At 40.5% G+C, this 27,833-nt stretch overlaps 1 protein-coding gene across 1 annotated transcript; it reads left to right on the forward strand.

The window, feature by feature from the left end:
* The first annotated feature begins 549 nt into the window (after nt 1-549).
* Nucleotides 550-15,104, forward strand: PSMD12 (proteasome 26S subunit, non-ATPase 12). The gene is made up of 11 exons (XM_081899790.1): nt 550-770; nt 3,651-3,710; nt 4,752-4,880; nt 8,037-8,144; nt 8,916-9,020; nt 10,692-10,841; nt 10,979-11,113; nt 12,352-12,464; nt 13,032-13,206; nt 13,818-13,895; nt 14,659-15,104. Exons 1-11 carry the CDS (start codon nt 663-665, stop codon nt 14,866-14,868), a joined length of 1,371 nt encoding a protein of 456 aa, XP_081755916.1. The 5' UTR covers nt 550-662; the 3' UTR covers nt 14,869-15,104.
* Nucleotides 15,105-27,833: the final 12,729 nt, after the last annotated feature.

The raw sequence follows: 27,833 nt of genomic DNA on the forward strand, positions 1-27,833 counted from the left end.
AATAATAATAATAATAATAATAATAATAATAATAATAATAACAATAATAATTTATTATTTATACCTCACCCATCTGGCTGGGTTTCACAGTCGCTCTGGGCGGCCCTCAACAGAACATTAAAAACATGAGGAAACCTTTGTCCATCAAAAGTACCTGGGTCTAATAATAATAATAATCCCAATATACCTACTGGTTTTAATAAATTAATTACTATTATTATTATTATTATTACTACTATTATTATTATCATTATTAGCAGCAGCTTGTGTCTCAGCTGATGTCAGTTTACTGGTGTTAAAAATAAAAAAGTGTCCCATGGGGCATTTTCAAACGCCTCAGCTTTCATCTCCGGCTTCTCGGCCTCCGCCTCTCGCCCTGAAGAAGGACCCCATCACTCGAAGCGGGAAGAACCGCCGAGCCCGCTTTAGGCGTCTACCGCAGTCCCTGCTGCTGCTGCTGCTCTTTTCTCAGAGCGGAGCGGGGAAGCGGTCGGGGAAAGGGAGGGGTCCTCCGGGGATAGCTGTCTTTGTAAGCGCCTATGCGTCTAAGGGTTTCCGGTTCCGGTGAGTCAGTGTCTGTGTCTCTCTCTGAGGGAGACCTAGTGAGCGGTTTTTGCCTGTGAAGAAGCTGTGGGAGACTCGGAGCCGGACGCGGGCCCAGCATGGCGGACGGCGACGCGGAGCGGGCTGATGGCCGCATTGTGAAAATGGAGGTGGACTACAGCGCCACCGTGGACCAGCGCTTGCCCGAGTGCGAGCAGATGGCCCGGGTGAGGGACGGGGCCGAGGAGAGGCTGAGTCATGGCGCGGACGGCCTAGGCCGCGTCGCTCAGAGCCGGCGGCTGCTGGGCCCTGTGGGGAAGGTCGCCGCCGTCCGGCCAAGGGAGGACGGCGGCGCGGGAGGGAGGGCGCTCGGGAAAGGGGGTCGCCGGCGTTGGGCGAAGCCGCGGCGCCCCCGAGGATGGCCCGATGGCTACGAAGGTCTGTATCGTCACGGGCCCAGTTTCCTCCCCTGCTCAGGCCACACGGGAGGCTCCTTTTGCGAAAGGGACATACAGTGGTACCTCGGGTTTCATACGCTTCAGGTTACAGACTTCACTAACCCAGAAATATTACCTCAGTTTAAGAACTTTGCTTCAGGATAAGAACAGAAATCGTGCGACAGCGGGAGGCCCAATTAGCTAAACTGGTGCATCAGGTTAAGAACGGACCTCCGGAACGAATTAAGTACTTAACCCGAGGTACCGCTGTACATGTTTAGGTGGCGAAGGGGGCGGCCGCAGAAAGTGGCTTCCTCGCCCCACAATCCGAGAGACGTTTGCAGTTCAAAACCGGGATGAAGCAGCTCCATTTCGCACCCCACCCCCATTCTGTACAAGGGAGACTTCCCAATATTCATTTAAGGGGCTGTGCTGGTCACGATAGCTTTGTGTCAGCGGGACAGCCTCTTGTGCCCAAAATTAAAATGTTGGACCCGAGTACCTTGGAAGAATGGAAATAGGCGAAGAGAGAGCTTGCGACTATAGTTAGGTGATGATCGGAATAAGGATGCAGGTCTCGAGTTGACATGTGCACTGTTGCAAATATTTGCTGCATTTGATAAAGCCGCTAGTGTACTTTGGGTTGCTTTATCTTGCTTTCAGCCATGGTCAAAGCTGCATCTAGCAGTGCATGTTACCAATATTAGGTCTACATCAGGCATGGCCAAACTTGGCCCTCCAGCTGTTTTGGGACTACATTTCCCATCATCCCTGACCACTGGACCTGTTAGCTAGGGATGATGGGAGTTGTAGTCCCAAAACAGCTGGAGAACCAAGTTTGGCCATGCCTGGCCTATGGTTATCCTGAGAGACATAATCAATGCAAAGTCACTCTTTAGTGTCCTTCCTAAGAGTTGTGGCTACTTTTAAACCATATTGCTTTGGCTAGTGGCTGATGCAAATAAAGATGATTCTGAACCATTTGTTGAAGGTACATAACTCCATGGTGTGTGCTGCACTGTTTAGAATGGTCCTTTAGTTTTGTTGCAAATCTGCATTGACTATAGTTACAGGAGATACCAAAGGAGGAATGAATGCACCTTTTATTTCTGTGGGAGAGTTAATTGTATTTTCTAATCATTTTATGACAATAGTACAAGAAGCAATATAGTAGCTTTAATTTCTAAAGTGAAAATAGCTAATTCAGAACTTATTTTTCTGATGATGCTCCTGTCATTTATTCTCCGAAGTATTGCCACTACTTCACTGGGATTCTTTTTATATTTTGCTGGAAGCCACCCAGAGTGGCTGGGGAAACCCAGCCAGATGGGCGGCGTATAAACAATAAAATTATTATTGTTGTTGTTATTCACCACTGCTCTTTTTCTTGGTTGGGATACTGTTAGTCTGCTGTCTTCTCCCAGCAAACAGGGCAAGTAGTAATTGTAGCTGGACTTGTTCTTGGGCTGTGATAAATTTGTTGCTGCTGGTCCTCTGAGGTGGTTAAAGGCCAGGTTACCCTTCTGCCACCCTAGTGGGAATGAAGGAACTGATTGTTGCTTCAGGATTCAACTGAGTAACTGTAGAGCTTCATTTGCTTACCATAATTTTTACTAAACACAGGGAACAGGATAGGCAGTGACACGGCTCTCTTATAACAAGGCTACCAAGTTAGAAAACTAGCTAATTCCAGGCAAATTGGGAGTATGTTCACTGCTTTTCAAAAAGTCAGGGATCCAATTTGCACCTGGCAAAAAGGGTTGCACAGCAACAGTTATGTCCATAAATTTCCTCTTGTGTACAGTGGTACCTCGGGTTAAGAACTTAATTCATTCTGGAGGTCCATTTTTAACCTGAAACTGTTCTTAACCTGAGGTTCCACTTTAGCTAATGGGGCCACCGTGTGATTTCTGTTCTCATCCTGAAGCAAAGTTCTTAACCCAAAGTACTATTTCTGGGTTAGCAGAGTCTGTAACCTGAAGCGTCTGTAACCTGAGGTACCACTGTATATGAATACCGTACATACATCACAAAAGAGCTTTTGATAACACTTACCCAGATAAATGATGGCTGAAGACTTGGCTTCAGTAGCCTTTTATAACTTCTGGAAGTCTCTTAAGAAAGATTGGTCTAGTTATGACTAACTGCAGTCCTATTCTGAAGTCCTGTTGAATTCAGTGGGGCTTACTCCTGGGTAAGTGAGGTTAGAATTGTAGTCTAATTCCAGTTGAAATCAACAAAACAATATTTTGCAATGTATTTAAATCCTCTAGTTTGTAGTGGGAAGTGATCACAATTAACTGATGGCCGTGACTCATTTGGCCATGATTGGGCCCTGTTACCTTCAAAACCTGTACAATAAGGAAGACTTATTTTAACTCAGCTTTGTGGCTGGGGAGAGCTAAAAGTTCCCAATTAAGTTCTTTTAAAACTTAACAATCATAAAAATGTGTGTGTGTAAAATATCAAAGCACAGAACCAGAGCTAGGACAAATTATTTATTTCTTATGTTTTGCAGCTTTTACCAAATTGTGTTTAAGGTAGCTGCAGCAAGAGAATGCAAAGTAAAATATGAAATAGCAATAAAAAAATAACAAAAAAAACCTCAGCTTTGTTAAATGTCATGTTGGATATGTGGTACATTTTTAGTACTTTTTTCTTGTATTTTAGGATGGAAGGCTTCAAGAAGCAATTGAGACTTTGCTTTCCTTGGAAAAACAGACTCGAACTGTAAGTATAGCATACTGAATAACATTGCTTTTTAAAAGGTCATTTTAAAAGCTCCCTATTATGGAATATATCATCTAGCACAGGGGTCAGCAAACTTTTTCAGCAGGAGGCTGGTCCACTTTTCCCTCAGACCTTGTGGGGGGCTGGACTATATTTTTGGGGGGGGGGGATGAACAAATTCCTATTCCCCACAAATAACCCAGAGATGCATTTTAAATAAAAGGACACATTCCACTCATGTAAAAACACATTGATTCCCGGATCCAGCCCCCGGGCCTTAGTTTGCCTACCCATGATCTAGCATGAATTTGTCACCCCTTAATTACTTTTAGCCATCCTATTGTACTTGGCTCTCTCGCAAGGGTTAAAATGGTGAATCTTTTCCCAGACTTTCAATGCATGCATATGAATGGTGGGGATTTTTATTCATTCTAATAACTATGATTGCAGAAACAAGAGGGTGCAAAAAAGTTTTCCTTTGTTACTACAGCCTACAGGACCATGTGTTGTGCCTAGTGTTGCACCAGAGAGGCTGCACTGTCACAACAGAACTTTCATACCCTTTTGTTCGCATGTACCCCCCAGATCTGCTCCACAGCTGATTTGGGGGGCTGGAGCGGACAGGAAAGGAAGTTCCTTTGTATGCAGTGAAGTCACTTGTGCCAGTGAAGCTGCTGCATTAGATATGAGCCCCATGTTCAAATACTGCTAGTCGCTCTTGTGGAAGAATGAATAAGTGGGTGGGAAGAAAAAAAGGGAGATGTTCCTTGTTCTTTTTGCACACTGGTACTATTCCTCTTTGGTAGGTTTACTTGATGTGAGTAGTAGAACAGTGAATTCATCCTTAGCCTTGGCTTTATGTAATCTAGATTGCTCTCTTACTTGTGGGCCTCAACTTGTCTTACGGGGTTGAGGACAAATTTCCATTAATAGCTAGTGACTTTTTTTGTTAGCGCTACTCCATTTGGAAGTGCTAGGAATATTTCTTTGTGTTTACACTGTAGAAACGTCTGTGCTTAATTATATACTTGTGTGTTTTAGGCTTCTGATATGATATCCACATCTCGTATTCTGGTTGCTGTAGTGAAAATGTGTTATGATGCTAAAGACTGGGATGCTCTTAATGAAAATATTATTATTCTGTCGAAGAGGAGAAGTCAGTTAAAGCAGGTAAGATTGTGTTAAGCCTTAAGAGGTGTGGGGTGCTGAAAACCTTGCGTCCGTATATTATCTCTTCAGTTTGGTAATCAATCATTGTTCCTTAAAGCCAACAACAGGAGGCACCTAGTCTTCCTGCATAGTGTCTTTGTACCTACTGCCTCCTAATGAGAGCTACAGGAGAAGAGTAGTGGGCAGAGGGTTTGTGTGCAGCAGTTGCTGCCATCCATGACACTGGTGCTGCATATCACAAAGTTGCAGCCTGTTGTCATTTTGAAAAAGGGAGTTGTGTCTGTGCCGCTGGTGGTTTTTTAATAGTTCACTATTCCAGTGGCAAGTGCACTGGAGGCTTCCTCTGCTGTTCTTGATAATACTAGTTGTCACTAATATCCTGGCAACTGTCAATAGAACATCTTAATTGTGCTGTGGTTTATAGAGTGAAGTTGGCAATGAGCTTTCAAAGTAGCCTAATAATGCATGCATATTCTGAATGTAGACAATAAAAGAGCTTTGGGCTTTTCAGAAATGCTTTATAAGGCATAGGTTTGGAGTGAATATATGTTAGGGCAATATCCAATAATGCCAGCCTGCTTGCTCAGTGGGAGTTTCTCTTCTTCCCCCTGTGGCCAAGGGCCCACCCCCAAAAATATTGTAGTCCTGCAGGCCCTCCAACCCTGGTTGCTTTATGAAGATGTCCTAAATTTGTAACGTACACATTATATGTTACTTGATGGTGTAAACTTGATTACTTTGTTCATACAACAGTTGTGGCAAGAGCATGCTATGCTTCCTTTTGTTTAGTCCCCCTCCTTCATTGGGAAGACTTGCTGCTTATTTTTGATACTTCTTGTATCCAGAAGTAAAACCTCTATTTTCTCAGCTATATAACTTCTTGAAAAATGAAAGGTTTTTTAAAAAAATTAATTTGTTCTAATGAATGATGGCTGTTCATATAGATGTTAGTTTGCTTTGACCATCTATTTGCTGGAACATGGATTAAAATAAATGATAGTGTACAAAAGACATACAATATTTCCTTCCGTGGCTCAAAGTGTTCAATACCATCCAGGCATGCTCACTTGGTTGGTTGGCTGGCAGGTAGAATATTTGAGCTTTTTTCCTTTTCCTATTTAAATTTATTTTATAAACATACAAAACAAATGCAAAAATATCAGAAATGACAAAGGGGGCTATTCTCTTAACTTTTCAACAAAATCAGAAGATATGAGACAACATTTGTTAGTAGAAACATAAAGAGGCACATATTTCTCACACTGGTAGCACCAAAGAGTCCTGGAGGTTAGCTGTATTGGTATAAATTATAAAAGTCCCACCACACATTATAAAAATGTTCTGGCCTGTTCTGTTTCTTTGCTTGCTTCGGTGATCGTCGACAGATTGGAGACATTTCAAGAGGGAGAGCGCAGCAAAGAGAGAGGAGGAAAAGGAATTATTTCACCTTGAGGCACAAATTTTTAATGAAAGATGTTGAAGGTAGTTCTGGATGTAAAGACCAGCATGTAGGACTTTTACCTGCAGCCCTGGGTGGGAATAGCCTGCATGGGTTCAATTTAAAAATTTTAAAATATCCATAAAGTAAAACATCATTGCTCTGTGAACATTTAGACTTTGAAGTAGAGTGCCTAAGGGCAGTAATGAAATTTCCCCCATCAAAGTTTTTGAAGACTAGATTAGATATGTGTTGTACTGTGTACACGGAATACTCTACTTTTAAAAGTATATGTTTAATGTTACGGGTATAACATGTTATGGCAGTTCTACATTACGATTTAGCACTATATGCAAGACAGCAATGAACCATCAGCATGGAAAAGTAGATGGGGTAGTATTGTAAAGCATTGGAAAAAATTTAAAGATTATTTACAGAAATACTGTAAAATTAATGAATGTTAGAAAAATGTTGGAATGAAGTTATATGGCTTTAGCAGAAATGTTATTAGGAATTAAGTACAAATAGATTTTTAATGTATTAAAGGAAAAAAATAAGGTTAGAATAAGTTAAGATAAATTGCAGGACAGAAAACAGAGGAAGATGGAAAGGAATTGCTGAAACAGTTAATTGAAGTGGAAGACAAAAAGGGAGGTGTGAGGAGGTCGTGGAAACAAGAGAATGAAAGTTAAGATATTGAAATTATTGGATGTGTTCTAAATTGTGTTTGTTTTGTTCTGTTAATTTAATGTTTTGTGTTAGTGTTACGTAGTGTCTTTTTTTTGTATGGTGTTGTATTGTTTTGCTGATTTTTTTTCTTTTATAGTTTTTAAACTGTTAATAAATATTATTATTTTTTTAAAAAAGCATTGTAAAGCATTGTTTATCATGAACCATCTTAGAGAAAAGATGCTACATTAATTGGGGGAGATGATGACGAAGGAAGGATAATCATCTGATACATCATGTGCATGTGTGATACAGACAACCAAGTTCCACTCTTCAATCAGGTCCACAGTAGTAACACTAACTCTAGGAAGAAATTGTGCTTTGGGTATTGGAAAAATACAAGAAACCAAAATCCTAATTTGGTGGAAACTTACTATTTTTTCTATTTTTATAAAATAAAAACGTTTTCGAAAAATAATTTGCCCCAATGACATTTGGCACCTTCAACGAAAGTCTGATATAGTGTGACACAAACAAATGGAAATAGTGGTCTATCAGAAGGCCTTTGTTCACAGGAGGGGAAGTTTGCATCTTTTATAATTTACCAAAGCCACATACCATGCTAGTATATAATGTAAAGGCCTATGTTAACTGTATTGTGAGCTCAAGCTTTGGTCACTGAGAAATAAACAAGTAGTTCTTCTAGTGAAAGTCACTATAGGATATAGGCAAGTTCTGTTGTTTTGCATAAAATGTATTTTAGACTAAATATCCGTTTTAGCACCTTTAAAGCAAAGCCGCTAAAGTGAGAAAATGGGAGGAAGCATTTGAGCCGAATCCTGCATGAGAGCTGTCTGCTCATTGTGGTTTATATCTAAGTATAGAAGCAAAGTGTTAGTGGTAACTCCCTTTTCACGGCAAATGTGGCTAACCATTTTTAATTGCAAAGTTTTTCCATTTTGACAGGTATGAAACAGCATAGAAGATAGTGTTCGGATAAATGGGCTATGTTGGCATAGGATTACAAGTTTTCTCATTATTTGTATTAGGCTGTTGCTAAAATGGTCCAGCAGTGCTGTACTTACGTTGAAGAGATCACAGATCTGCCAATCAAACTGCGTTTAATTGATACACTGCGTATGGTTACGGAAGGAAAGGTAAGTATTTCTCCTTTTAAAGAACCGTGCACTTATTTCAAGACTCCCTTGTGTACACTCTTGAATCTTAAGACAGCAGCTCCTGTTGAATCTCCAGAGCCGATTGTTGGTGTGGACTGCAGAGGGAAGAGAAGAAGGAGAAATCCTGTTACACAAGCAAAAGTCCACTTGTGTGATGTTGGATCTCACCCTATGAGTTGTACCTCTCTGGGTCATATTTGGAGTGCCCAAAGAAATCAACGAAAAAGATTATCTAAGGTCTTCCCTGTTAGCCCTGAGCAGGCTTCCTCAACCTCGGCTCTCCAGATGTTTTGAGACTACAATTCCCATCATCCCTGACCACTGGTCCTGCTAGCTAGGGATCATGGGAGTTGTAGGCCAAAAACATCTGGAGGGCCAAGGTTGAGGAAGCCTGGCCTTGGGCATTAATTTTTCCTAATTGTGTTCTGACAAATCCTGGGATGCTGAGCCCTACATGGGGAAGTCAAGAGGGGGCTGGCCTGATTATTGACTGAGAGTGCAGCCCTTGGTTTGGTAGCAGTAGTGCTGTGGCTTGTAAGAGTCCATCACCGGGAGCCCATTGCTGTGGTGGAATGGGAGTTGGGACCCTTCTCTGCTGGCCCATAAAGAAAGGCCCATTCCTATGGCTGCAAGCAGCGCCATCACCAGCTTCCCCCCGCCCCATAGTTTGTGATGATGAGGCAAATCATGCAGTGTTTGTGTGGGCCAAACATACCGCATAAAGTTAAATGCTTTCTGCTTATTTTTTAGATCTATGTTGAAATCGAAAGGGCTCGGCTGACCAATACTCTTGCAACAATAAAAGAGCAGAGTGGTGATGTGAAAGAAGCTGCTTCAATTCTGCAAGAACTTCAGGTGAAGGAGCATATATGCTCAAATACATGACATTGTTTGAAGTACTGCAACTTTAACCCTTTTTAAAATACACTTTAAAAAAAAATCTTGCTTCAATTGTCACTGTAGTAGAAATGGAAAAAGTGAGCAAACCAGGAGCTTTTGGTAACTTTGTATTTTGAATATGTTTTACAGCAGTGCATTTATATGTTAGGCTGGATCCACACAATGGGGCTTTCCTGACATCTTCCATTCCTCACTGCATTCTAGTGGGGTGGGTGGGACTATTTAGAAAGGTTTGGGATGGAGCTTGAGTGTGTGTACACGAACGCTGCGGCAAGACTGAAAAATGGGAAAATTCAGTCAGGACTGTTTTGCACACTTTGTAGAAATCTTTGCAAAGCTTAGGTGCTGTCACTGTGAAGATTGCCAGCTTTCTAATAATATTCTTATAACCTCATTTTCTGGGCTGATGTGCTAAACTGATTTCTGTCAAGAACCAGAACCAATAAAGGTTCTCTATATGAATTATGCAGACTGTATTTAAACAGATAACGAATCGTTAATACAGTGGAACCTCGGTTTTCGAGCATCTCGGAAGCCAATCAATTTGGAAGCCGAACACCGCAAACCCAGAAGCAATTGCTTTTGTTTTCGAACGCACTTAAACAGTTTGAAAAAGCTTTCACCCTTCAGCTATTGACTGCAATGGTGTCAGGTGACTTTATTATCCAGTTGTATTTTAAAAGCTACAGTACAACTTGCGCTGCCCATAAAAAGCAAGACTTGAGTGAGAGACTAGGGTGATGTCTGCTGTTTCCAGGAATTCTTCTCGTTCTGAGAGTTTATTTGAACCCTGGGTGAGAACCCGGAGGGTATGTCAGAAGGAAAATGAATTATATTAATAGCAACTTTGCATTAATGTAACTTTTTTGTAATATTTTCAGTTGTCTTTTGCTTCAGTTTTCTGCACATTGCTTAATTTTTAATATATTAAGCAGTATAAAAATTAAATCACTTGAATACTATGGGGCAGTGGTGTATTTTTCTTGTGAGCTGTTGGTATAATAGGCCTGGTAAAAAATCTTTAGATTCCTAAAGGTTGATGTCAAGTCTTGGAAAAATGTCTGATGAAAACAAATTAATAGAAGTCTGGTTATGGAAATATGTACAGCAAATAGTGTATGCAAAACAAGTTATCTGCAGATCAACAATAAATACAAATCAGGGAGTGGAATTCTGTGTTGTGGTAAGGTGATCACTCTGTCAGTGCAAGCATTTCTCCCTTCTACCCGGCCAGATGGGCTTGGAAGAAGAAGAAGAAGAAGAAGACTTATTAGTATTACACCACCGTACACTGTTCTGTGGGTTCTCCCAGCCCTCCCATGGAGCTTGGTGGGGGAGAAGTTCTGTTGAACTGGCTTCTTCTCTAGCACAACAGTTCAGTTGAATCCAGCCCAAATTTTTAAATTTCAATTTTTTCTAAGAAGAGCAGTACCTGAAGTTAAAAAATTTAAAGTATAGTAACTGAAGCATAAATGCTGGCATGTAAACTGTATTTGTATGTCTACAAAAGCCATCTTTCTGTACACTTATGATTTAGTTGCAAGACAGCTTTGATGGATAATTGTACCTTGCAAGTTTTAGTTTTGCATATCGGTCTATAAAGTATTAATACATTCTGAATTTTAGGTGGAAACCTATGGATCAATGGAGAAGAAGGAACGTGTGGAGTTCATCTTGGAGCAGATGAGACTTTGTTTGGCTGTGAAAGACTATATCCGAACTCAAATTATTAGCAAAAAAATTAACACCAAATTTTTCCAGGAAGAAAACACAGAAGTAAGTCTGGTGGTGGACGACTTATACTAAGCTGGTTTAGGGGATGTTATGGGCATGTTTTAAATGGATTTCTCTGTCACATTGGGGAAATTTTACAACCATTTCTGTGTTTAACCTGACACTGTGTTACATTTCAGAAATTAAAACTGAAATACTACAATTTAATGATTCAACTGGATCAACATGAAGGTTCCTACCTTTCCATTTGTAAGCACTACAGAGCCATTTACGATACTCCTTGCATCCAGGCTGAAGGTGAAAAGTGGCAGCAGGTAAAAAAAGACAGAAAGAGAAAGTAGCAAATACACTGTAACCTGTTCAATTGTCTGCAAAAAATATCACGTAAAGGAACATTCTTTTTTTATCATTTGCTATTGTTTTGGACAGGGCTGCTCTGCACTGTGCTCAAGATTTCACTTTCTTGAATTTCTTCATGTGGCTTAGCTTTCTTTGTGAGAAACCCCCCTCCCCCCAAAACAAATCAATTGGTCACAGCCATAACATTATTTTCTGTTGACTACATTATAGGTAAAGCTGTGCCAGTGGAGTAGATCCCATTCAGACTATATAGAAAACATATGAAGACTTACGTTCCGACAGTTCACAGGCTGATATTGCAACTTCAGAAGAAGCAGGCAATTAGCCAATCCCAGCCTTAACCCATGCATCATGAACCTAACACAATATCTGTTTTCCTTGCCTGCATAATTTAATGAGAGGGCAGGATCTCTCAGCATTCCATTATCCATTGCAGTGTCTACTCAGTAAGCATCTGAAATGGGCCTGATTGTCATACATTTGAGATGTAGTAAGCTGCTAAGGAGGCAAGAACTCCTTGTAGTCTGCTCCCACTTTTGCACTAGTGTCAAGAAACCAGCATCACCTGAATTATCTTCCTTGCTTTGGTAATATTTGGAAAATCTCTGTCATCCAATTCAAGTGTGCAGATCAAGCAAACAGTATAGTCCTATTTCAGATTGTGGGTGGGGGCTGAATTAATGCCTGCTAACTTACATTACAGCTTTCCAAAGGAAGGAATTCGTTTAAATCCCAGGCTGCCTTTTTATTGTTTGCATGTTACTTTTCTTACATGAATCATTACTTCCATTTAAAAAAAAAAATCTAGGATGTCCCTAAAGAGCAAGGGATGTATAATAATTTTAAAATGCTGGTTCCAAATAAGATTCCTGCTTGCAACACGAGATTGGATTTGATGTAACATCTTGCAGCTCCCTGCTTGTGTGATCTCATAAGGTGGAGTCAATTTTAGTACCTTGGGTTGTATCCAGTGGTTGCGAAGGCAGGTGTTAGCTCATGCAGCCAATCATTCTCTTACTTTCTCTTTGCATAGCCATTGGCTATAGCCCTCCATAAATTACAGAAAGTTAGATTCATAGGTTGTCTTCTGATCAAGCTGGTGATTTCAGCTTTGTGTGTTTGCTTGCTTGCTTGCATTGCTGCCTCTTGTTCAACTACAAAACCAAGTTTCTTTCTATCTTCTTTTAAACAGGCACTGAAGAGTGTTGTTCTCTATGTTATCCTGTCACCTTATGACAATGAACAGTCTGACCTGGTACACAGAATAAGCACTGATAAAAAACTAGAAGACATTCCTAAGTACAAGTATGTAGCTTTCCTGTTGGCATGCTAATATACTGAGAAACTATCCCCGTAGAATTCGGTGTGACATTTGAAATGTTGTGAAAGCCAGCTAGTCAAGATGTTTATTTAAGGTAGGGTGGAGAACCTATGACTACTATGGCAACTCCCATCATCCCTGACCATTAGCCATTCTGGCTGATCTGGAGGCCACAGGTTGTTCCCCCCAACTGACAATTTGTAAAATGGCTCAGGTGATTGTACCCTGCTATTACACATACAAGTAGGGATTTACATTCACAAACTTTCACATATTATTTATAACAAACCTAATCAGAACTGGCATCCTTGAAGTACATTCTGCAGTGAACGTGGACATACATTTCTGTATACTGTGTCAGTGCACTTCTCTGAATTAGTTTTCTAATATATTAATAATAATAATAATAATAATAATAAACTGCTGTATTAAATACGTTCTTAATGCTGGCAGAAATCTTAAAGGCAAACCTACTATGTTAAGGTGAAGCAGAACAACTTTGTCAACCAACAATTTACTGAGGCTTTTTCATTCTCCCCCCCCCCCAACAGAGATCTTTTAAAATTATTTACCACTATGGAATTGATGCGTTGGACTACCCTGGTTGAGGAATATGGAAAAGAATTAAGGGAAGGTTCTCTAGAAAGTCCTGCAACAGATGTGTTTGGCTACACAGAGGAAGGTGAAAAGCGATGGAAAGATTTAAAAAACAGAGTTGTGGAGCATGTAAGTTAAATCTGCTTTCTAGCAAAAAGTTAGGACTAGAATACTATTTCTGACAATCATCATCCTATTTATAAAATGATTTATTTTTTAAAAAAAGACTGTCGTGAGGTACTGCTCAAGTCAGGATGTAGTTAACACATTCTAGCAAAGTGTAAGACGTGTGTGTGTGTGTGTGTAGGGTATAACAATATAATATCGAACGTTCTTTTGGAAGCCGAACGTCCAATGGGGATTCCGCAGCTTCCGGTTGGCTGCAGGAGGTTCCTGCAGCCAATTGGAAGCCACGCTTTGGTTTTTTAAAGTTTTGGACGTCGAACCAACTTCCGGAACAGATTCCATTCGACTTCCAAGGTACTACTGTATATGTGTATGAAAGATTTTAGAAAACTTGCATCCACTGGGGATTAAGGTATGTTTATGTTATTTTATAGTCCCTTCTGATTAGCTGTGTGCATGTGTAATCTGAGAGTGTCTTACACACTACCTCAAATACCAAAACTACATAATTGCTTGGCTTGTGCTACATAAGTCCTTGATTTCATTACAACATATTACTTTTTTGTATTTCAACTGCTACTTTCTGATCACCTTCTATTCTTCTTTTCTTTTAGAATATTAGAATAATGGCAAAATATTACACCAGAATCACCATGAAGAGAATGGCACAGCTTCTGGATTTATCAATTGATGTAAGTGATTCTCAGAATTGCTGAGGGCTTTTGTATCACCCCCTTGTTTCCAAAACTGCTGCCTGCAGGTTTCATTCAGGTGGTCCACGATGTGCCTGTGAAGAGCGCTTGGAGCAAATACAGTAAAATAGAATATAAGGAGCATTTTAAAAATACAATTAAAAATCATACAGCATCTAGCACAGCACTTTGCAGTTGCTCCGACAGGCAGAAAACTCTTGAAGTGGTCTGTCAAGACTCTCAGCAATTTTCAAGTGGTCTCGGGGGTGGAGGGGATATTTGGGAACCATTTTTGTTTGATTTTTTTTTGTTGAACCTGCTCTTCAACATTTGTTGCAAAAGACATTACATGATCTCAATTCCACTCTTAAGCAGCTAACCTTTCTGAACACTGTTATCAAATATAACTTTGGCCTGTGTCACACAATATTTCCTTCACATGCAATAGTACTTTTCCTCTTTGCTACCTCCTGGTTTGAGAATACTCTATATAGTTGCATTGCTGGAGACACAATTTTCAAAGAACTGTTTGACATAAGAACAAGATAGCCAAACAAATGAAGTTGAAATATATTCATTTCGGAGGAACAAAATCAAAGTCTGGATATCTTTGTCATGTGTTTGTTTGTTTGTTTGTTTGTTTGTTTGATATTTATATCCTCCCTTTTCTCTTGAAGAATTCCCCTAAGAGACAATAGAACGTCACTCAAAGCAATTTTTAAAAATTTATCACCTAATTCAGTGCTGTTTGTTTGCTTTACAGGAATCTGAAGAATTTTTGTCCAACTTAGTGGTGAATAAGACCATCTTTGCAAAAGTAGATAGGCTGGCAGGAATTATCAACTTTCAGAGACCCAAGGACCCAAATAACTTGCTCAATGACTGGTCTCACAAGCTCAATTCACTGATGGCTCTAGTTAATAAAACTACACATCTCATTGCCAAAGAGGAGATGATACATAACTTGCAGTAAGGTGCTTCAGTCGCCTTAATGCTTTAGGGAGGCATTGAATTGGTTATAGAAAAAGACTTTATCCCACTGTATATTTGGTTTTTTCATCTTTTCCCTCCAGGTGAAATTTAGAACATAATCTCTCTTGAAGAATTGTTGAGAATTAAGTTCCTTTGATTATTCATTTGGTTTATAACACTTTTTTGCTGCAATTGATGGAAAAACACAATAAAATCGTATTGCCTGTGTAATGGAAATGGCCTTTGATTTATCCCAGTTTGCCCTCATTTGTCCAGCAAATATTTTTGCATTGTCTATCTCTGATCTTCTTACCCTTCCAGGTGTATAAGTATGTTGTAATATTTTCTTTTATAAAGAAATGTAACAAGATTATACTTCAGTGTTAACCTTAAGTACCATTGTGTCTAGAAATGTCAGGTATGGAACTGAATTCCCATTTTTATTCCAGTGTTGTGGAATGGTAGTTTTATAGCAGAATGTGACCTAACAAAGGCAGCATGGAGCAAGTTGTACCTTATTTTCAATTTCCTATGGATAAATGTCTTTTGTTTGACTTGTATCTTTGCTACATTAACACTTGAGTAATTTTACCACATAATTGCAGGTGGCTCATCTTGTCTTGATAACTGTCTAGATCAGGGGTCAGCAGGCCTTGTGGGGGACCGGACTATATTTTGAAAAATAATGAACAAATTCCTAGAGATGCATTTTAAATAAAAAGGCACATTCTACCCATGTAAAAACACACTGATTCCTGATCCGTCCGCGGGCCAGATTTAGAAGGCGATTGGGCCGGATCCGCCCCCCGGGCCTTAGTTTGCCTACCCATGATCTAGATTGTTTTAAGACTTTAAAATGAAAGCACAATGTGAATTAGTGAACCCGGTGTTTTAATCTTCTATTCTAGACTTCCACCTGAAGAAAAACCATATAGCTTAGGCTATGGTTCCCTAAAGTAGTGTCTGATACAACATGTTCAACAGATATGTTTGTTATAGGGATATGTCATTTTTAATTAAACTAGATGAGCCACGTTTGGATGTAAAATGAATTCTTTTCCCGTTAAAGTTTTTGAAAGTTCTTAGAACGGTGCTTCAGTATGTAGCTGTAAGTGCCTCAGAAACTCTTGGTCCCATGATGGGTTACAACAGTATAACAACACAGCGTTAAAAATATGAATTTTTGCTTGGCTGTAGTCCATTCCACTTAGTTAATAGAAGGCCCTCCAACTTTCTGAAGCTGATTGCTGTTAGGCATAATATTAGGCATCTTAGGCATAGTATAGGTTGTATCAAATTCAGCCTGTGAGCAGAGCAATGTAGAATGGGGCTACACCTTCCTTTCCTCCCTCCAGTTCTCTACCCTTAATATAAACCACAGAATTTGGAGACCACCCCACAATACTGGGGGGGGGGGGGAATTCTGTAGATGAAGACTGAAAGCCTTTTTTTGTGAGCAGAAGTACACTCGCCCAACTTCAAAACCTGCTCTATGTTTATTCCATTGTCTGAGGAACTGAGCAGTATGTTCATTGTGCAACACACCTTATTAAAGAAAATGGCTAAAGAACTGTGACCAGGAGGGAAATAGCCATTACTAATGAATCACACACACTTTTGCAGAGAGTGAAAATAGGTAGATCATTAGCAATTTTGTGTATAAATGTGTATACAGTGGTACCTTGGGTTAAGTAGTTAATTCGTTCTGGAGGTCCGTTCTTAACCTGAAACTGTTCTTAACCTGAAGCACCACTTTAGCTAATGGGGCTACCGCTGCGCCACCACTGTGCGATTTCTGTTCTCATCCTGAAGCAAAGTTCTTAACCCGAGGTACTATTTCTGGGTTAGCGGAGGCTGTAACCTGAAGCGTATGTAACCCAAGGCACCACTGTATATAGAAGTATTTCTATACCACCACAAGCAGCTCAGTGACCTGATTTCACTCTTCTTGCCTGATAATGTCGTGTGAGTCGTAAAACAGCGTCTGTAAGCGGGAGGTCAACTTCAGATTCAACCTGTGGGTTTTGCAAAATATGTGGTGATTCTTGATAGAAACCGAAGCCTACAAGAGGGTAAATGCAGTTGCCAATGAACATGGGCAAAGCTTCGGTATCTTGCATATGTCCTTTATCCTTCTCATGATAATTGGAAACCAGTATAACCATAAGCCACTTACTACTTACTTACTACAACCTGATGGATCCAAAAAGCAGCACTTTTACGGTTTGGGGAGGTGCTGACTGTACAAGCAGCCTGGGCAAAATAACGGCATTTGGTGGGACTTAAAATTAACAAATTACCTTTGGAAAACTCCGTTCACGCTTACCTCTGTAGTAACCATATGTGACAATATCTGCAAGAGTTGGACGCTTCAGGTTACAGACTCTGCTAACCCAGAAATAGTACCTCGGGTTAACTTTGCTTCAGGATAAGAACAGAAATCGTGCTCCAGCAGCAGCGGGAGGCCCCATTAGCCAAAGTGGTGCTTCAGGTTAAGAACAGTTTCAGGTTAAAAACGGACCTCCGGAACAAATTACATAACCAGTGTTACCACTTTATTCATGTTCTTCAAGGACTGAAGGAACTTGACTCAAGTTAGCGCTTCCAAAGACTAAAGTGGAACTCATTTTGATTTCCGATGCAACCAGTTAAAATTCTGAAGGAAAGGGTGGTGTATTAAATACAATAAGATGGGGAAATGAGACAAAAAAGGTTCGTTTTAAATTTGAGTTAATTTATATACAGCAGAAATTGGATTTTTTCTTTGGTAGCTGATCAAGTGTTCAGCAGCGGTGTTTTGTGCACCACCAAGCCCATCTTTATAAGGGCAAAATTGGGTAAACCTTTGTAGGATTATGGTTGGCAATCCTTAATTCACTTTAGCGCAAAGGCAGATATGTAGGATAATTGTGTTTTATGCTTTCCCCAGATCTAGGGATAAATCACTTTGAATGCATCGTGAACGTTTGTTTGAACAATTAGCAATGGTACATTTTCATAGTGGAATCTACAAGAGATTATTTAAGGGAGGAATTGGAATTGGGGACATGAGCAATATCACACACACACACACACACACACACACACACACACCGCTTAATACGTTTTCAAGGGGCACTTAAATATATTTCCAGTATACTGATTCTATGGGTCATCAAGTGATCCAACTTTTTTACCTCATGTCATCCAATTTTCTTAATATTTTGTACACTTGTTGAATGATCAAAACTAACTTTAAACCTACAATTTAAATTTTTTATCTCATCCTGTTTGAGAGTTATGAGGATTCAAAAATTCAAAAAAAATGACAATTTTGGTCTACACAAAAAAGCTCAGCGCAGAATTGAGATACGTCAAAACTAAAAACACCAACCTCTTCAGACCTTCATGGGTTTTAATATGATATGTCACATAGTGGGCTTACTTTAAATTTTAAATTTAAGTTACAAAATTTAAAAAGTGATTAAAAATCAATGTGGTTTAACAATTCCAAAAAAAGTATTGATTAATATTTTTAAGAGCTACCTGCAAAATTTCATCTTGGGATCTCCATGTGATCACATTTTTTAAAAATGGGTCTTCTTGGAGTAAAATATAAGAAAATAAGGAAGACTTCAAAATTATACTATCAGTTCAGGCATTTCTTTAGAAAGTTACTCAGTTAAAAGGTATCTGAAAAGCTAGTCAGGCTTTGCTTTTTAAAATGTGTTCCGAAGCTGAGTGATAGCTTGCTATTGCATGATAGAATTAACACTTTGAAAGAATTCTTGTTAGTAACTTCATATCATGAATTATGGAATTAAGTGATGATTCTAAACATCTTGATTAATATACTCCTCCTTGCTTCATAATAAAGCATGTAGCAGATTGGGCTGCAAAGTCACTCTTGTTATATCCCTGTTAAAATGAATGCAATACCTTGGCAGATCTGGACATTGACATGAGGTTCAGCGTCTTCTACTGGCCAACCAGATGCCCACGGGAAGCTTGCAAGCAGGACCACAGCTGCATGTGAATAGTAGGACTGGCCTATGGGCAGATGTGATGCCATAGTATTAAAAAATAATAAGTGATCAGTAAGGGACGCGGGTGGCACTGTGGGTTAAACCACAGAGCCTAGGACTTGCCGATCAGACGGTCGGCGGTTCGAATCCCTGCGACGGGGTGATGTCCCGTTGCTCGGTCCCTGCTCCTGCCAACCTAGCAGTTCGAAAACACGTCAAAAGTGCAAGTGGATAAATAGGTACCACTCTAGCAGGAAGGTAAACGGCGTTTCTGTGCACTGCTCTGGTTCGCCAGAAGCGTCTTAGTCATGCTGGCCACATGACTCGGAAGCTGTACACCAGCTCCCTCGGCCAATAAAACGAGATGAGCGCCGCAACGCCAGAGTCAGCCACAACTGGCCCTAATGTTCAGGGGTCCCTTTACCTTTAAGTGATCCAAACAGGTCCAACAGTAAATTGCCATTCTTAATGGCTGTCGGAACCAGGAAAATAAATGTAAAACACAAGCAGGAAAACAAACTTCTTTTTTAAAAATTAAGATGCCTTCAAGAAGTGCAGAAACCAGGAGTTGTGCCTTTGGTATGCACATTTAATACAAAGGACCATTTCTCTTTACTTAATGAGCTAATATTTGAAAAAAAGTACACACTCTGCCCTCTTGATAAAATGATCACATTCTCCTTAAAAGAGACTAAAGCATATGGAAATTAAAAAAAGAACGCTGTGCTGTCAATAAAAAGGCTTTGCGATCCTTTCGTACCTCAAAACCTCCTAAATAATAATTTTAAAACTCTTTTAATTAAGGCGATGTGTGTTCTCACTTTGAGTAAATTGGCAATGGAGCCAAGGCTTTTAAACGGCCGCCAAGATCAGCCTTGCTCTGAACACTCACTTATAATTTTACTGCCCTAAACTGATAAAAGGGAACAAGTTTCAACACTGCAGTTACCCTGAAGCACTCTTTTCTTCATCATCCAGGACTTTAAAGAGTTCAGTTTCATTCCTTTGAAAGATCATGATGCTATCCGTCCTATGTTAACTCCCTCCAGCTTCCCATCTCCCCCCCATGCCAGCGATGATTTATCATGCCGCTCTAAATAGCAAGGTGTTTTGTACTGAATGTCTGTATTTTAAAGTTTGTTGCATCTATTATTTGATGCACAGGACATAATAGTCCACCTGGATCGGTCCAGAATTCTGTTCCTCTACAATGGCCAACCACACACCTTTTCCAGAAAGCCCTGAAGGCAATAACCTTTCCTGCTGTTGCTCTCCACGACTGCTGGTCCTGGAGATTTTGGATATCGCACACATGGCAAGTGGCTGCTGTTGACAGACTCTCATCCCCCATTAAAAGCCATTTAAGTGAGTAGCTCTCACTCCATCTTGCTGTTGCAAATTTCAGACAATTATGTGTTGCCCTTTCTAGTTCTAAAATGCTCCCCACAATCCTGGTTTTTGTTGTTGTTTTTAGATGTGAACCTAGCTTCAAATTCCTAATCAGCCACAAACTTTACTGGTTGACATTGGAACAATCGTTTTTTTCTCAGACTAGCCTAGCTCAGAGGCTTGGTGTGAGAATACATGTTCATTCCTTGATTCATTCCTTATTCCAATTATATCCAGCCTTTTCTCCAGGCGGCTCATTGTGATATACACTGTGCCTTCTGCACCATGTTATCCCTCTCAACAACCCTGTGAGGTAGGCCAGGCTGGGAGTTGTTGAGTGGACCAAGATCACCCAGTGAGCTTCACGGCTGCATGGAAATTTGAACTTTTAACTTCAGTAACATTCCCTGCAATACTTTACCATAAATACACAATTTTCTCCTGTTGAGCAATCTGTTGTTTCATTGCTGCTTTTAATTATGTTTTAATTAATGCTTTTGACCTAGAGGTCCAGGGCTCTAAGGAAGTTAGATTAGCTTCAACCAGAGCCAGGGCCTTTTCAACACTGGCTCCGGCCTGGTGGAACGCTCTGCCTCATGAGACCAGGGCCCTGCGGGATCTGATTTCTTTCTGCAGGGCCGGTAAGACAGAGTTGTTCCACCTGGCCTTTGGCTTGGAGCCAATTTGATTCCCTCCCTCCCTCCCTCTCTTTCTTTTTTCCTTTCCTTCTCCTCCTGCGATGAGGCTACATTTTAATATTTTAATGTTGTATTTTAATTTTGTTTTTAAGTTGTAATCATTCAACTTGTTTTTATTATTGCTTGTAAGCCGCTCTGAGCCCGGCCTTGGCTGGGGAGGGCGGGGTATAAATAAAAATTATTATTATTATTATTATTGGTGATTTTCTTTTCTTTTATGAAAGTGCAGATTATAAATATGCGAATAAAAATAAATAACCAAATACTACCTATAGCTCTTTGGGGGAAAGATTGGGATAAATAGGAAATGATGAATAAGCATTCTTCGCATTGCAGCCATTGGGATAGCCTAGCCCTTCTAAAGCAGTGTTTTTCCCCAAACGTTTTGAACTTTGGCCCCACTCCTGAGTTTGCTTTACTTTGCTGTTCCTGTAATCCCAAAATCTGTTGTGCAGAGATTATCATTTGCAGCTGTATGCAGAGTTCTTTGGACTGGTGTGAGAATATTTATACAACAGTGGTAGCAGCAGAATAAAATAAATGAAAATCTCTGCCCTCCACGCCAAGAATGATTAGTGTTTTATTTTACTTATTTATTTTAAATATTTGTTTATTTTTTATAATTTTTAACAATCATCCACACTAATCAGACTTTCCAATAAAAAATACAGAGTTTGACTTCCGTCCCCCCTTCTGTAGTTTCTTATGTTTTCATTTTCATTACTGCATCTCCCACTTAATTCCAGTTATTAGTTATTCCCTATGTTTTCCTTAATAAATACATTTAACCACTTGCTTTAAATTAATTTTGCTAATGAATTTAGCTGTTTACAAATAAGTAAGTAAAGTAAAATAAAATTTTATTTATACCCCGTTCTCCCCGGCCAAGACCGGGCTCAAGGGGGCTAACATCAAATATCAAATACATTAAAACACAATCAAACAATTGATTAAAATGTAGCTTAAAAATTAGAATCAGGATAAAATTAAATGACTGCCCACGAATTACAACCATAGGGGTCGGGAACCTCAAGTTTTCACCAGGGTAAGCTACAGATCTTCCCCATTCTTTGTTAAAAGTTCTTTCTTCTTGGTTTCTTACTCTTCCACTAAGTTTTGCCATTTCAGCATTGGACCCTTAACCTGCAAACCTTTGTTTCTAGAAGGAAGAAAAAACCCCTGAATACTACACACACACACACACACACACACACCAACCACTAGGTTTTGGTCCAAGTTGTTAACAGTTTCTATTCACTTTTTACCTACCGATGAACTAAAATTTAATTTCCAGCTTTGCAAACATATTCTCTCTGTTTATTTTCTATGACTTCTACAGGACCTGCGTGTTCTGAATAGGCAGATCTGAGTAACTGCGAGATCAGGAACTAACCATTTTTGTTTCTCTGTTACAAGAGCCCACAGGACAACTTGAAAATCTGTTCAGCACTTCGCAGAAGCTAATCTAATCCAAGGCAGCACAACAATTCGTGGAATCCATTTGAAGCCTGTTTCAGTCTGCATATGTTTGGGCTTTAATATTATGCCAGCTCCCACCCGCCCCAACATTTTCTCCTCCGCACTGCCGCCTAATTTTGCTTAATATCTGGCCTGATTCAGAGCTCTTAAAAGCTTGTTCATTATGTTTGTTTGGTTAGTCCTAATAGATAGGTCACATTGCCCTACTGTGTATCTTGACTTTGCAAGGCAGGATTGCGTAACCTTGAATCCTCCTTATTTTGCTGAATTCCTGTCAGTCCTAGCAGGCATGGCCCAACTATCAGGGATGATGTGAGTTTTAGATCAGCAACGTCTGGGGGGCCAAAGGTTTCCCAAAATGTGATATGTAGGGATAACATGTGTACAGTGGTACCTCAGGTTACATACGCTTCAGGTTACAGACTCCACTCACCCAGAAATAGTGCTTCAGGTTAAGAACTTTGCTTCAGGATGAGAACAGAAATCGTGCTCCGGTGGCGCGGCAGCAGCAGGAGACCCCATTAGCTAAAGTGGTGCTTCAGGTTAAGAACAGTTTCAGGTTAAGTACGGACCTCCGGAACGAATTAAGTACTTAACCCGAGGTACCTCTGTATTTTCAGGGTCTTGCATAAAACGAGCAACATTAGTTCCCAAACATTTTACAAAGACTCCTCTTCCACCTCCTTTAACTGTGTGTCCTGTCGCTACCTCAAGCCTCACAATACCTCGGGTTATGTATGCTTCAGGTTACATACGCTTCAGGTTACAGACTCCGCTAACCCAGAAATATTACCTCGGGTTAAGAACTTTGCTTCAGGAAGGGAACAGAAATCGTGCTCTGGCGGTGCAGCGGCAGCGGGAGGCCCCATTAGCTGAAGTGGTGCTTCAGGTTAAGAACACTTTCCGGTTAAAAATGGACCTCCGGAACGAATTAAGTACTAAACCCGAGGTACCACTACATAGTGATACAAATAGGTTGTCAAATATTTTGAGCAGTGCCGGATACATATAAGCTAAACAAGCTATAGCTTAAGGACCCACTCTCTTGGGGGACCCCCCCCCAAAAAAAATAAAAGGCAAAAACCTGATGTACGTTTCCAAAATATAAGATTAAAAAAATAAACATAAAACCTACATACAGCAACAGTGTTTTGTGTTGTGTAGGCTTCTGTGATGAAAGTAGTGGGCCCCGCCTGCTAGCCTGCTCCCTCAAATATCACTGGTTTGCTCATTTCTATATATAGGGTGCCTACATTCTTTAGATACCGATTAGCTCCATAAATTACCATATAGCAGATATTCAACACACACACACACACACACACACACACAAAACAGTGACAGTTTGTTATTGACAAAGGACAGCTGGACACATAAAAGGGGCCCCAGTACCTTCAGTAGCTTAGGGCCTCATCAAACCTAAATCCGGCCCTGATTTTGAGCAGGTTCACTTGTAATGTGGTGTGGTGGTGGTGGTGGTTGTGTTAGAGAGCTAATTAATACCTTTTCTTTCATGTGTTCTGTGATGCATTTTCTCCTGCTGTGAAAATTTCAAGTGACATCTGTAGAATAGTAGTACAGTGGTACCTTGGGTTACAGACGCTTCAGGTTACAGACGCTTCAGGTTACAGACGCTTCAGGTTACAGACTGCGCTAACCCAGAAATAGTACCTCGGGTTAAGAACTTTGCTTCAGGATGAGAACAGGAATTTCGTGGCAGCAGCGGGAGGCCCCATTAGCTAAAATGGTACCTCAGGTTAAGAACGGTTTCAGGTTAAGAACGGACCTCAGGAACAAATTAAGTTCTTAACCCGAGGTAATAATAATAATAATAATAATAATAATAATAATAATAATAATAATAATTTATTACCAATGTAATAGCAAATTGCAGCGTTGTGCTTCTCCATAGCAAATAATTGCAGGGCTCCACTGAAGTTTACTGGCTCTTACACACTTGGGAGAACGCACCTTCCCCCCCCCCCCCGTGGCTTTGTCATGTCTGAGACTTTGCCTTGCTATCGACAGCACAGAGATAAAGAGCAGCAATCTTGGCGCCTAAAACACCCTTCCCCCTAATACTTTGGATGGACAAGGTCTCCTTTAGACACTTTTAAAAATAAAAAATTAAATGACAGTAGCAATGACTGGGGAAGGGAAAGAAGTTGAAGCTCCTGAGCCCTTTACTGTAGACCACTTGGAGTATGAAATGGCACAGGCTTGAGGGAGTGTTTTAATGTACTGTATTTTATACTCAAATTACCAGCTGTTGGAAACCTCAGGAGGAGAGATTAAGTATATTTATAGAAGGAATATTTTATTAAGATATTGTATTTTCCTTTTGATAAACGTACTTATAAAATACTCATTTCTAATAAATTTGTATATAACTAGAATAACAGAAAAAAGGTTAATAAACAGAAAAAATACCTATGGGCTCAAGTATACTCTGCATTAGATTATAGCCCATAGAAATAAGAAACATATTCTGAATGTTAACATTTTAATTGAAAATGCTTATTCGACTCCATTTCTCATTAGACATATTTAACTTAAAATACTATATAGAATGTCTGGTTCTGCATTTCTAAATGCAGTTAACATCAGATCGTCAAACTATATATATCTAAAATAATTCCAGTGACTTCAGCATTTTTAAGACTGCAATTAGGAGACACTGTGCTTTTCCTAACTGGTGTAGGATTTACTATTTTCTTTTTGATATAACAAGGGACTGCTATAAGCACGAGATCTTAAAGTGTACAAATAACAACCTTGAAAAGCTTAAGATGCTGATCATGCAAAAACCAGAGTTCAAATGGGACTGGGCATAAACTGCTGGTCCTGTGACTTCTGGGTGCTTTCGGTCGATGGGAAAGATGCTTACATGAAAATAAAAGATCTGGGTAAGTTTGAAGATACCTGGCAGGGCTTCTTTGACTTCTCTGGGGATTGAGAAGGTGTGTGGAACCAAATGATTATCTGGCACAGCTGCTGAAGAATATTAGAAAATATCACATAAAACCCACCCACCCTCTTTCAGCCAAGTTGTCTCTTGGACATGTCAACAGAACATCTCACTGTAACAGAGTGGTTAAAAAATAATTGCCCAGCTTACCAAACTTAAATATCCTTTTAGTGCAAGTTAACATACACATGGGACGCGGTGGCACTGTGGGTTAAACCACAGAGCCTAGGGTTTGCCGATCAGAAGGTCGGTGGTTCAAATCCCCGCGACGGGGTGAGCTCCTGTTACTCGGTCCCTGCTCCTGCCAACCTAGCAGTTCGAAAGCACATCAAAGTGCAAGTAGATAAATAGGTACCGCTCCGTTTCTGTGCACTGCTCTGGTTCACCAGAAGTGGCTTAATCATGCTGGCCACATGACCCGGAAGCTGTATGCCGGGTCCCTCGGCCAATAAACTGAGATGAGCGCCGCAACCCCAGAGTCGGTCACGACTGGACCTAATGGTCAGGGGTTCCTTTACCTTTTAACATACACTTATTAAATATAAACAAGGAAAAAGGGTGTTTAAAAACCATTGGAACAGGGACCCACACTGGCTTGCGCCATCTTCAAACTTTTGGCAAGGCTATAAAACTGACGCTTTGCGGACTGTTAAAGTGAGAGAGGAAGAATTAATAAATCTTTTGGAAATAATTGCTGTCCAAGAAGTGGCAGTGGATAACATATTTACAACCATCAAAGTCTACAGCATTCTTTATTCATGTGCCCGTTTCATAATTAAATGTCTGTAACCACTGCACTCAAGCCCCGCGCTCCAGATAAATCAATAGGGTTTATTGAAATGGAGCAGTCTGAGGATGGTAGCCAAGGAGTGTGCCTCACCTTACATGCTCGCATCTCGATCCCAAACACATTTAGTTCAAAGAAAATCACATTGATTTAAATTGTACTAGATAAGGGTCCTTTAAGATTCCAGCCTTTGGTTGGTTCATTTACATTTATTTAAACTCAGGCCTTTATTAATGACCACTGTATCTGAATCAGCCATTCTAAATCTGGTGGGGTCATATCTTTAGCTTGGTGATAGAGCAAAGCAAACTGATCTAAGCTTAACCGAGGAAATATAACCTTGCCCCAGTTCTTAAAGCAGGACTGGGGAAGCTGTGGCACTACCAGGGTCTGTTGGACTACAACTCCAATCATATGCAGCCATTGGCCATGCTGGCTGGGGCTGATCGGAGCTGCAGTCTGAGAACTTCAGGACAGTCCCTATTCTTAGTGAGCCACTGACAGTCCAAGGAAGTTGCCTTATATGCCAAGTCAAACAGTTGGTACTCAGTATTGTTGAGACTGCTTTGCAATGGCTCTCCAGAGTTTCAAGCAGCATTCCCAGACCTAACTGGACATGCCCAAGATTGAATCTGGGAGCTTTTTCATGCTGTAGAGGGACCCCTGACCATTAGGTCCAGTCGTGGCTGACTCTGGGGTTGTGGCGCTCATCTCGCTTTATTGGCCAAGGGAGCCGGCATACAGCTTCAGGGTCATGTGGCCAGCATGACTAAGCCGCTTCTGGTGAACCAGAGCAGCGCACGGAAACACCGTTTACCTTCCCACCGGAGTGGTACCTATTTATCTACTTGCACTTTGACATGCTTTTGAACTGCTATGTTGGCAGGAGCAGGGACCGAGCAACGGGAGCTCACCCTGTTGCGGGGATTTGAACCGCTGACCTTCTGATCAGCAAGTCCTAGGCTCTGTGGTTTAACCCACAGCACCACCCGCGTCCCTTTTTCATGCTGTACCCCTCCCCTATTTTTTACTGGTCTAGATAGCTTAGCAGTTGCACTTGGAATACTGCAGCTATGTGTATAAATGAACTGTAGAAGCAACAAGCACAACTGCAGTGTGCCATCACCCCAGTGAGAGTTCCCACTACTGAGGAACTGATAACATCCTCGCTGCCAGAGTGAATCCTGACACCCTAGTTATAGAGGAGAGTGTATATTCCCTAACCACTGTTGGGTGACTCCAAAGGGAATTGTACCTTAGGCAGTGTTTCCCAACCTTGGGCCTCCAGCTGTTTTTGGACTACAACTCCCATCATCCCTAGCTAGCAAGACCAGTGGTCAGGGATGATGGGAATTGTAGTTCAAAAACAGCTGGAGGCCCAAGGTTGGGAAACACTGCCTTAGGGGATGTGGTGGCAACCTATATGATTTATTCTTAGGAGAAAGGAAGACAGAACAGAATGGAGGGCAACTTGTCTCAGGAGGCAAAGGGCCCAGGTGAAAGCTGTGAGTGAGAGCAAGAGCAAGAGAGCTCTGAGTGTTAATCAGCGCTTATGTCCAGAATGATGATTCTTCAACATCAACTTTGTTGAACTGGTCATGTTGTTCGGATGTCTGATTACTGTCTTCCAAAGCAACTACT

This window comes from Podarcis melisellensis (assembly GCF_964234715.1).
Source record: "Podarcis melisellensis genome assembly, chromosome: 2".
NCBI lineage: Eukaryota > Metazoa > Chordata > Lepidosauria > Squamata > Lacertidae > Podarcis > Podarcis melisellensis.